Below are 11600 nucleotides of genomic sequence, written 5' to 3'. Positions count from 1 at the left end.
ACACTTAACACACTCTTAAAGCTCTCCAGCTCTCTCTCTCCTCCCGAAGAAAGAGTTCTTCTCTTTAAGCAGAGAAACTGCATCTGAACACTGAACACTGGCCACCGGAGGCAAATCACTCTTGAGCGGACCCTGACGTTTTTATACTCTCCCTTAAAACATAATCTCCAAGAGCTAAATGGAGTCTTTCAGGAAAACCTTTCATAGAATTCTCTTAACCTCTGACAGCTGCATGCAGGCATCGATCCTCGCATGAGTTATGTGACGCTTCTAAAGAAACCAGCGAGTGTGAGAGGAGATAGATATTTAAATGAAGTTACAAATAAAAAATATGAGCAAATACGAGTGTGTTTCTATTATTCACATTTGTGTATGCTCCGGTGGAAAATGTCAAAAAGATGGATCTAGGAAAATGTGTTGGTCAGGGGTTGGGTGTACAGGGTTACTTAAGGGCCTTCTAGAATATCATGTGACTCTGGACAACAAAACCAGTCTTATGGTTGAAATTATAGACATTTAAATTTTTACATAATCGGAAAGCTGAATAATTAAGCTTTCTAAGGATGTGTGGTTTGTTTAGATAGGACGATATCTGGTGGAGATAATACCGTTTAAAACTCTGGAATCTGAAAAGGGGTTGAAAAAGCTGAATATCGAAAAAAATAAATCACCTTTGAAGTAGAACATATTTTCCTAATGTTTTTCCAATAAAAGAAAAAATAATATTTTTGTCTTTTACTAAAAATGTCCCTGTGCTTCTTAAGACTGGTTTTGTGATTTTGTCCAAACCATCTGCCAATTTTCAGGAAACCAGGTATTTGCACCAAAAAGTTGAAAGAAATTGGGTTCTCCAGAAATGTCACCAGTGCCAATGAAAACTGAATGTCAAATCAGCATTAACAAACAAACTCAGATCAAATAAAATAACTAAATGATCCTGAATTAAACATTAAGGGGCGATTTCCAGGACAGGGCTCAAGCCTAGTCCGAGACTAACTTAAATGTTAGAGATGTCTTAATCGAAAACAACTTGCATTGACATATCTTAAAATATATAAATGTGATTGTTATGTCTCAGGATGTCAACCAGCAATGTTTTTTTATAAAGTATGTTTTTAAAACGACTTAAATATCCTAATTTAACCAACGCCTAGTCTTGGCTTAAGATAATGCATGTCCGGGAAACCACCCCTTAAAGTTTAGTTAAATAGTGACTTAAATGTATTTCTTTTTTCAAATGCTATCACATGGCTTCAGAAGAACTGGAATAAAAAATGCTTCAAAAGATTCCTCACAGCGATGCCAGAACAACCGGTTCTTTCCGACTCTTTTATAATAAAAAATTCAATATACATGAATATTCTGCTGACGGCGTTTCATGTTTCACAAAAGACAGTTACAGTAACAATATATATATTGATATGATGAAGTTATATGATGAACTAATCAACCGTTAAGCGCCAATCAAACACTAAATAAATGATATATTAAAGAGACCATATTACCGCTTCAAAACATTCTTTACTTTCCAACCACAGACCGTCAGAAAAAATAAACAGGGGAAATCCCATATTAGTATTGACTGTAGCTAAGAAACGTGTATGGACAACCTCCTCATTCAGTCTTAATGTTACCCAAACGCACACACACACACGTTTGCAAATTAGCATTCTGAATTACATTGTGTTTATGCCCATGGCTTGTGTAGAAATCTAGCTGACATTTCAAAGATGGCTGGCTTTGTTCTTTCTCAGATGTGGTTAGGCACAAAGAGGATTGTGGGTAATGCCGGGCTTAACCACAGGAATGGACTGACAGGTTTACAGATAGATGCTTTCACTGCATGACACTTATAGCACTAATAAAATAAGACAAATAGTCTCCACATGTAAGACATGTAACATCAGACTAAATCAATACTTCTAATCTTTTTGGTAACCTAGAAATGTATGTGGGTGGCCACACCTGCACGCACGTCTTCATTACGATGGAAGTCCTGTATGGGATTGTTTTTGTAATATTAAAGCTCAGTGTTCTCAACCTTAAGTACATCAACATGGGCATCCAGAATATTTAAAGTCAATATGAAATTAGACATGATTTTATTAACACGACTTATTCAATTTACATTAAGGTATAATTTATAGGCATAAAACAAAACCTATGAAAACTAAATAAATGTCCATTAGCTAAATTTCTTTGCACTAACTTCGCCATTCTCCGTTTTTAATCCACTTTTCTGATCTTCTTAAAAGATAAATCACACTTTTTCTCCTAAATATGTTTTGGTACTCCTGCATGAATTTCATATACTATAAAGACACTGAAGAAAGTTGAATAATGCGCTTCTTCATAAGGTTTCTAAGTGAACGATCTGTTTCTGTGGGAATGTGTGTGTGTGTGTGCCTGTCAAAAGTGATGAAGGGATTGAGATATGTTTGTATGTAAAGAGAAAATGTTCTTTGATGTCTAAAATTCCATATCTGTGGTTTTGTTAGTGAATGAAGATCCAAGACTTAATCAGACGACCAGCATGGGAAACCCCTCTCGACAGAAGACACAAACACACACAAAACCAAAAACTAGCGTTCCACGATAAAGAAAAATCACAAATTAAATTTTACATTGTTATTGTTTCTCCACAAAAAATTGATTAAATAAAGTGACATTTGCTTTAAGGTGAAGTGTGCAATGATGTGTACAAGTTATGTCAGAATGATCATGTTTACAAGATAACATGAACCACTAAGTTCTTATTACCTGTGAGAAACACATGATAGGTTCAATTCATAATATTACCAAAAATCTTTTATTTTATATATAGTTTCACCTAAAACATAAGAAATCATAAGAAATCATAAGAAATCATAAGAAATCATAAGAAATCATAAGAAATCATAAGAAATCATAAGAAATCATAAAAAATAAAGGCATGTGGTAATTTAGACCCGACGGCGCTTATATGTATAAATGCCCCTCTTTTTAATGGCTTTATCGAAACAATTTTTAACATCAGGGGACTGTAAATAAAGTCAATGACTGAGACACTCGGATACTTTATTGAAAATCTGTTATGTATTTGAAAAGCATCCAGGGGAAAATTTGACAGTGTGGCGGTTCAGGCAAAAACACGACACTAGAAGATTTGGTTATTTTCAACCTTGTGTTGGGTCAAAAAGGGTACAAACCCAACCATTGGGATATCTACCTATGCTGGGTTGTTCAAATATAAAAACGTTCTGGGTTAATTTAACCCAACAGCTGAGTTTGTCCCTTTTTGAGCCAACGATGGGTTAAAAACTATTAGCATCTTAGTCAAACTAAGCTTCCTGAGTTTTGACAGAGCAAAACATATTTCCTCTGGGTTGCAATAATTTTCTATTCACAAAGAAAGACTCTCTCTCGCACATACACACATACACACGCACACACGCACACAGAGCACATATCAGATGTGCACGTTATCAGATGCGCATGTTATCAGATGCCGGTGGCTTTAAAGTCCGGTGAACGCCTATGCATGCACACGTGTTTGTTTTCTTGTGTTCGTGTACATGTTATTGTCTCAACTCCACATATAACAACAGATCGTTGTTTACCTGTCACTCCCCCCCACACACATCCTGTTGTTCGTGACCTCTCCTTTATTGTCTCGGAGATTAAAAAATGCAGGTTAATCTTATCACCGAATGTTTTTTCTATTGCTCTCTGAAAGTTTCCGATCCTTTAAAAGCCCTCTGGGCTTCTCCGTCTGTCGCTATGGTTGTGTTTGGAGTCTTTTGTGTCCTTTGGGCTGTTGCTTTTGTGCAGGGGGAAAAGAGAGTAAGAGACAAAACAAAAATATCAATTGGAAAAAGTGAGAGAAATGTAACAAACATAAAGCTTTGTGTTAAAGGGGAGATATGAAGCTGAAATAGAAACGGATATTGAGGTCTGCTCGTTGAAAGAAGAGGGTAGGAATAAACATTGAGATCCAAACATATGATATATGTCACTGCGAGGAAGGGAATACTAGTGACTCGAAACTGTTATGACATCACTATAAGGAAGCACTTTGAAGGGGATAAGGGTGTAGGGACATACACAGCGGACAATGTAGCATTATTATATCCACCGGACCTTTATCTACCGCAGAGATTCAAGACAAGCCAAGATAAGTCTCATTTCCCCTCACGGGCACATGCAGCATCACAGGTTTACAGTCTGAGAGTTTGTGCCTGACACTGATCAAAGCTCAGACACCGAACCCTCAGCATCAGCATCAGCCCATGGCCTTTAACCTCAGACACATACTATGTCAATGTCATTGTACACAGTAAATATTTGAGAAAACAACCTTATCTAAAATACACAAATCGATTGTAGCTCAAGGAATCAGATTTTCGTTGCTTTCACATAAATGCCTCTGTGGTTAGGAGGTATTCTTACCAAAATCTTTTTTGTACTGTCTAATAATTGATGTTGAACTTAAAGAACCTTTTGCTTCTTAACAGGTTTTAGAATATAGGGTACACATTTTGAATGGCAGGGGCATAAAGTTAAAAAGAACGAGATCCTCTGGCCTATAGGTTGAAAAATTGCTTGGGTCATTGCGTCACCTGCTGGTGGATAAACAGTACCACGTGACGTGACAGGTAGGCCTTACAGCGCCAAGTGTCAACAAACAGTTCTTTAAAGTTAATGCAAAGACCTATTTATTTATTTTTTTAAACTTACAAACCAACAGAAAAATATTTTCTTTGCTAAATTAGTCTGTCCGTTCCAAACAAACACAAGCTAATTAAGCTATAATTTACTGTTTATATTGTTCTTAAATTATTTACTTTGATGAATACAGTTTGTTTGTTTTTCTACCAGAGATGTTAAATGTCGTTGTATACCATGCAATGACAATAAAGGTAAAACTAAAAACTAAAATCATAAGCAAGCGGTCAAACGTTATATAAGTAAATCGCAGACAGTAAAGTAACTTTTGGCCTAAAACGTACGCTCCTCACTTTCTACTCCTCACTTACAACCACAAATGCTGCTTTCTACGTGATTAACTTTCTAGTTTTCTATTTTTATTCAGCTTTTAAATAAGAGTGGAATTCTATGCTACATTCGCCTGTTTATTCAGTTGACTTCAAAACAAATGAAACCACCTGGCATTTCAAAACATTTATTTAATCTTGATGAGATATTGCACCCATTCAAACCATCTGATGTCTGGCTTACGCACAGAAGGTCTGTTTGTTTTTTGTGTCATCCTCTATATGTTCACCTATATCTTCCACATCTCATATCCTTTCCCACATCCTGTGACTGACATACCCATCCCTGAAGGTGATGTAGAGTCTGACTTCACATTTCTACAACCGGCGATGAGGGTTCGACATCCTGATGCTATCTGAGGCCATGTCGTCTCATCCACAACAAACCTTTGATGGCCTTGACACGTAAACACACATGCACTCTTTTGCTCTTGTTTTAATCTGTTGCAATTATACGTTCTTTTAATTGCATTTTTCACTGCACTTACAAACCAACAACATATGGAATACCACGGTACTTTGTCCCAAAAACAATGAATATAACAAGGTATCTATACTTGCTTCTATTTTGGGGATCTTTTAGTGGGAATTGTGATTATTATTCGATCCCATGCCACTTCCAAAAGGATTGTTTTACATTTTTACGTTTTTTTTTATAATGCAACTCAACGTCCGACAGAGGGCGCGAGTAGCTCATTATTTAAACAACGAGCGTTTAAACGATTTCAATTGTATTTCCCTCATTTCCATTATAAAAAATGTTTTAATAACGTTTAAGATATATATTAGAATTAACATATTTTCCAATCAAATGTCAAAGGATGAGCCCTCAAGGAAAGCCTGCACAACGATGATCCTTAACTCATCATACGGACTTTCTGGCTTCCCGTTGCCTAATTAACATTCATGAGCCACACCTCCAGAATAGGCAAATTACCGACCGCCCTCATAACGCTTTTCAGCCAATCGCTCAGCACCGGGCGGGCTCAATTTATATCAAGGAGACGGGAGTGGGCGGGGTTTGTTCTTTCTCCACCCACTCAGGTAATGTAAACTCGCTGCGACCAAACACAGCCCGTTCATTGTGAAGAAGCAAGACGCACAGTTATCTCACGGTCACGCGCGTTATTTTGATTATTTTCACGTCTCCCTGGATATGTCGAAACGAGCCGTCTGATAATGTTGGGGAGAAAAGTACCTGGACCGAGTGGAATGGACCGGGGCAGGATAGGAGAGAGACTGCACGCAGCCCTGGCCGGACTGCAGGAGCTTCATCTCCTCCGGGACAAACAGAGTAACAGGGTGCACTGGGCTCTGACCCTAAACCGAGAAGAGCCCGACACATCCAAACAAGATAGTGTGAGCACAGAGGAGCTGAGATTAGAGGCAACACTTCATCTACTCAAACAACAACTGGTAAAACTTTTTACTACGTACACGAATAAAGAATAGTTCATTTTCTTTCTAGAATGTTTATATTTTTTATTTAAACGTCTATGTTTAAATTTGCACGTCTATGTTTCAATGCTTTGGCTGTGTAAATACTTTTTAAAAAACTCTAAATTTGTTCAAAGATTTGTCAAGGTTTGCTGCACTTCTTTAAAGGGATATTTCACCCAAAAATTAAAATTCTGTCATCGTTTACTCAGTCTCTAGTTGTGACAAATCCGTTTAAATGTATTTGTTCTGATGAACACAGAGAAATATATTTGGAAGAACGCTTATAACCAGACAGATTTTGCCCCCCGTTGACTCCCATAGTATGAAAATAAATACAACGGTAGTCAAAAGTGCCACAGAACTGTTAACTGGACTACATTCTTCAAAATGTTTTCTTTTGTTTTCAACACAATGGTAGGCCTACCTACTATGATAGTCAATGGTGGGCACAATCTGTCTGGTTATAAGCGTTCTTCCAAATATATTTCTCTGTGTTCATCAGAACAAATACATTTAAACGGATTTGGCACAACCATAGAGTGAGTAAATGATGACAGAAATGTTGGGCGAAGTATCCCTTTAAATGATTCTGTGATGTTGTTCTTTTATTTAGTGGATTTACCATCATCAAATGTAAATCCAGATTAAATTTACAGCCGTCACATGAAGAGCTCTTACTGTTTTCAGCATTCATTGGTGTTTTTTTTCCGCATGGGTTGTCAGTGCCATTGATGAAAGAATCCAGTGCTGAATCATAGAGACTCAGCTGGGGGTCATAGTGAGGGGTCATAAATCAAAAGCTCCTGGGGGGAGCACGGCTCGTTTCTGATGATTAACCCAATTTAATGAGAATAACAAGAGAGGAACTGTGGCCCGGCCGGCGACACAGATTTGACCCTGCAGCCGTTTGAACCTTCTGGACTTTTGTTGAACCCTTTTTGTCCTCTTTGGTCAAAATAACTTAGAGGTGCTTGCATTAAGATGAGAGGCCTATAAATGGCTGAAATTAAGAAATCGCATATGACATCTTTGTTTTTCAAAGGACAGGGTAGTGCAATGTGCAACGCACAGTAACTGGTTTGCAAATGGAAATGTAGGTTATAAAAACAGGACCGCAAAAGAAGTGGGTTTTATTTTTTGTCTATCTTTGTTATATTTCACAGATGTGCCCCTTTAATTTGCAAAGCTGGTTTACAGTCACGCATTTCCTCTTGTTCCTATACATTTGGTTTACACAATAGTTTGAGTTCCTCCGCAGGAGAGAGATTAGTAACCTTACAGCACTTCCCCCAAGCTACCCTTTATCCTTGTCTAGTTAATAGTCAACCACTTTCCCTCTTTATTCGCTTCCTCTCTTTGCCTTCTCTTCTCTCCTCTTGTCTGTGTCGTATAACCGCAGGAGTCATATCAGCTGGTAAATGTCTAGACTAGGGCAGTCCAGTTTTTCATGTTTTATGGTTCAATTGGATTGAGTTGGAGTAAAGCCCAACCGAGCTCAGAGTAAGTTAGTTGTAACGTGCATCACTGATCTTACAATGTTATACTTACAAACATATTATAAGAATTGAAGGTTCTGTCAGTTGAGTACAGTAGCCCATGAGTTAACGCTGTTTATCCAGTCCTGTGTCTTTACTGCGTTCTCAATTGACTGTTTTGTTTGAAAAGCTGCTTTCACAAGTGCATCTTTGTGGACTTGTGAAGGTTGCATTTTCTTGACGGAAATTAGCGATGCACTGTCAGTGTGCACACTTTAAGAGTCTGCACGTGTGTTTTGTAAACGCTTTCCAAACGTTGCATGATATACCATGTTTGTAATATTACGTAACATGTGGGTGATGTATTTGGTGAGGTTAGTATGTGTGCATGTTGCATGCTAACACGTTCTGCGTGTTGTACCTGCAGACACGTCTGCGCAAACAAGATGTGGGATTGAAGACACACTTGCAGCAGCTGGATCAACAAATCAGCGGGTTGAAACTGGATGTATGTAAAGCCTCCATGGAGCACCTGGAGAGTGACAGCAGACCCAGCTCAGGTGAGTTAACGCACACCTTCACATATCACATACTTCTTCAATGAGATGTTTGGTATTTCTTTACTAAAATCCACAAAAATGTTATGTTGACAATATCTTACAGTTTCCTTTTTTACCTTTAGGGTTCTTTGAGCTCAGTGATGGGGGTTCAGGTTCACTGTCCAACTCTTGCACCTCCGTCTACAGCGAGAGTCTCTCCTGTTCTTCTCAAAACAATCGGCTTCCCTTCCTCTCTGCTTCATATTCTTCACCTTGCCGTAATGCTTCTGGACAGACCAGCGTGTCCGGTTGTTTTTCTGCTGATGAAAGCACGACCAAGATTGACATTCCGAGACCGCTGGGAGTGAAACTAGGTAGCGGGTGCATACGAATGCCTCCAGCGAATGCAGAAAGAGCAAGGCAAAGACCGGTTTCCACAGGTGGGCATAAAAATGAGAAAGGATTTGTTGTAGACACTACAATCTAAATGAACTTCTGAAATCTAATATACACACTACTGAATTTTTCTGTGTCTGCAGGTGATCTTGACCGCGTCATCACATCCGGAATTGGCACCTTCAGATCTACTGACGTGAAGACCTCCACACTCTGCGGTAGCCTCCACAACCCCTCAGTAGACGTCAAATACCAGAGTAACCTGGTGTCGAGCAGTGGGACAGAGGTGTACTGTTATCCCAGCCCACTTCACGCTGTGGCGTTACAAAGTCCCATCTTCAGTCTCACGGGTGATCAGGGATGTCAGGTCGTGTCTGAAGCACAGGATGAAAACCTTGGAGATGGACTTGAAGACATAACCCAGAACCCTAACCAGGGGTCCACAAACTCCCGGTGTGCGGGATACATCAACAAGCTACTCCATCGAAGCTCCAGTAAGATTAGCCTGTTAAACGAAATAAGACGTGACCCCAATACTGCTATTAAAAGTAGGGAGGAGCAAAGACCCAGATCTCAAGAAATTAGCTATGAACATCCTCAAATTCGGGGGTCTCTTAAACAGCTAACGTTGCCGTTAGCAAATACACAAGACATTGAAAAAACATCTTCAGCACTAAACAGCAATCAGCATAAGATAAATGTGGAGTCCAGTTTAGATTTAGTGAAGGTCCAGCCGTTGTACTGTGACACACACCCAGCACCTCTTAAAGACCTCCAACAGAATTACATTCCTCTAAATAATGCCATAGTAAAAACTAGTGCTGAATCTGACCCTTGTCTTTCGTCATCGGTCTCAAAGTCACTTGAGAGACGATCGAGTTTTACTCATAGAAAGGAGGAACAAAGAAGTTTTGATCTAACACCTCATTCAGAAGAGTTCGTCCATGCAGAGTTCGTACCCGCAGGGTCTCAAAGGATGAAGGTGCATATGGCAGACAAGAAAACAAAATACGTCAAACTGAGAAAAAAGAGCACAGAGAAACCTTCAACAAAGAAACAGCAGCAAAAACACTTGTGCACCAAGACCCGAACCGACGTGAAGCAGTCCAGTTTGTGGAAAGGTAAATTGACCAATCTGGAAGAGTCCCACATGTACTCCAGCTCAGACTGCAGTCGTAATGGACTGGTCAACATGCACTGTGTCCAAAACAAGTCTCACCAAACATCCAAGCCCATCAAATCTCATAAACCCCACTACCCTGAACTTGTGCACATTCCTCAAGATCAATCCAGAAAGAAACAGAGTTCCCGAAAGTGGCCTTCGGCATCCGAGATTCAGCTTCCCACAGCTCTCAACGCCCCGAGATCCAAAGAGATGCCAGTCTCACGTAAGACAGGCATGATGAGGAGTCTCAGCGCAAGGCCTCGCTCAGGTCAGTGGGGCTGTGCTCCACGACCCCTCCGTCAATCTCTCTCCACCTCTTCTTACCTCAGTTACTTGGAATCAAGATATCCAGCCGCTCCAAAATCCGGCCGCTGCCCTCCTCGGTGTGAATCTGAGTTTTCGGAATACTCAGCGGAGTGCGCATCGCTCTTTCACTCGACTATTGCGGCAAGCAGTGATGGGGAGATGAGCAACTACACCACAAATCGTTTTGGAGACAGTGAGTCCAGCCAGGGCTCTCAGACGGCGTCTGACTCTGACAGCAGCCTCTCGCTGGATGAGGAGGATCTGTTGGAGGAAGAAGAGGAAGGTGAAGTTGGTCTCGTTTGGGCTCAGGCTACTATGGGACCTACGGCTGCGGGCTTTTCTATGCAGCAGCGACAACGTTCGGATTCAGCGGCGTGCCGTATTAAAGCGTCCAGAGCACTAAAGAAGAAGATCCGGCGCTTTCAGCCAGCATCACTTAAGGTGATGACTCTAGTGTAGTTTCACACTTAATTATGCCTTTATATTTGTAACATAGCTATCCAGAAGAACTTGGGAATCACGTGGAGCCTGTTTAACTTGTAAAAACACTTTGCAAATGTATCTGTGATCAAAAATGTTGAGATTTTTCATGTCCATGTTCACTATCTAAATGTCACACAAGACTTGTAGAGGTGTTTTATGTCGATAAGAAAATTTCTTTACAACCTGGATCCAATGTCTTGTATTGATGTATAATCTAAATAGGGTCTTTGTATATCTTTAAATAGAACAAAACACCTCTTCCAAAGATGCTGTGTAAATATAACAAATTCATCTGACAGCGTGTAAATGAACATTATACTTAAAAAAAAAACAATAAAATGTTGCTTTTCACATTTGTTCCAGCTGTGCATCTTATTTTTCTCTCAAAATAAAAAAAATATTTAATAAAAAATCTATGGTTTCCCTGTGTCCTTTTAGGCCTTTAATACATTTCGGGATAAGGCTTTTATACACCACATAAAAAGGTCTAGTTTAAAATTCATCTGGAAATGATTTGGAGTTATCTGAAGGTCTTTCAAGTGAACGGGTTTGACAGAACGGTCAGAGAAGATGGATTGAGTTTTGTTGTAAGGAGTTTCAGTGAAGAACAAGGCAAGTGACCATTGTTAGCTTATAGATACATACACGTTAGCTAGCGATGTGAAACAGCGCTCGGATCACAATATTGTATATATTATTATCATGTATCAGCCAATAGTAAAGCTTGTATAGACAGTTAGTCTTCATATATGAATAATGTTTG

The 11600-nt window shown here is 39.4% G+C and overlaps 1 protein-coding gene across 1 annotated transcript; it reads left to right on the top strand.

Annotated features, from left to right (window-relative positions):
- The first annotated feature begins 6108 nt into the window (after positions 1-6108).
- Positions 6109-11222, top strand: dact2 (dishevelled-binding antagonist of beta-catenin 2). The gene is made up of 4 exons (XM_079472402.1): positions 6109-6449; positions 8376-8508; positions 8631-8927; positions 9027-11222. Exons 1-4 carry the CDS (start codon positions 6213-6215, stop codon positions 10811-10813), a joined length of 2454 nt encoding a protein of 817 aa, XP_079328528.1. The 5' UTR covers positions 6109-6212; the 3' UTR covers positions 10814-11222.
- The last annotated feature ends 378 nt before the right edge of the window (positions 11223-11600 follow it).

This window comes from Barbatula barbatula (genome assembly GCF_947034865.1).
Source record: "Barbatula barbatula genome assembly, chromosome: 14".
NCBI lineage: Eukaryota > Metazoa > Chordata > Actinopteri > Cypriniformes > Nemacheilidae > Barbatula > Barbatula barbatula.
Note: the sequence above shows the minus strand (reverse complement) of the source record. Positions and strands in the feature narration are given on the sequence as shown.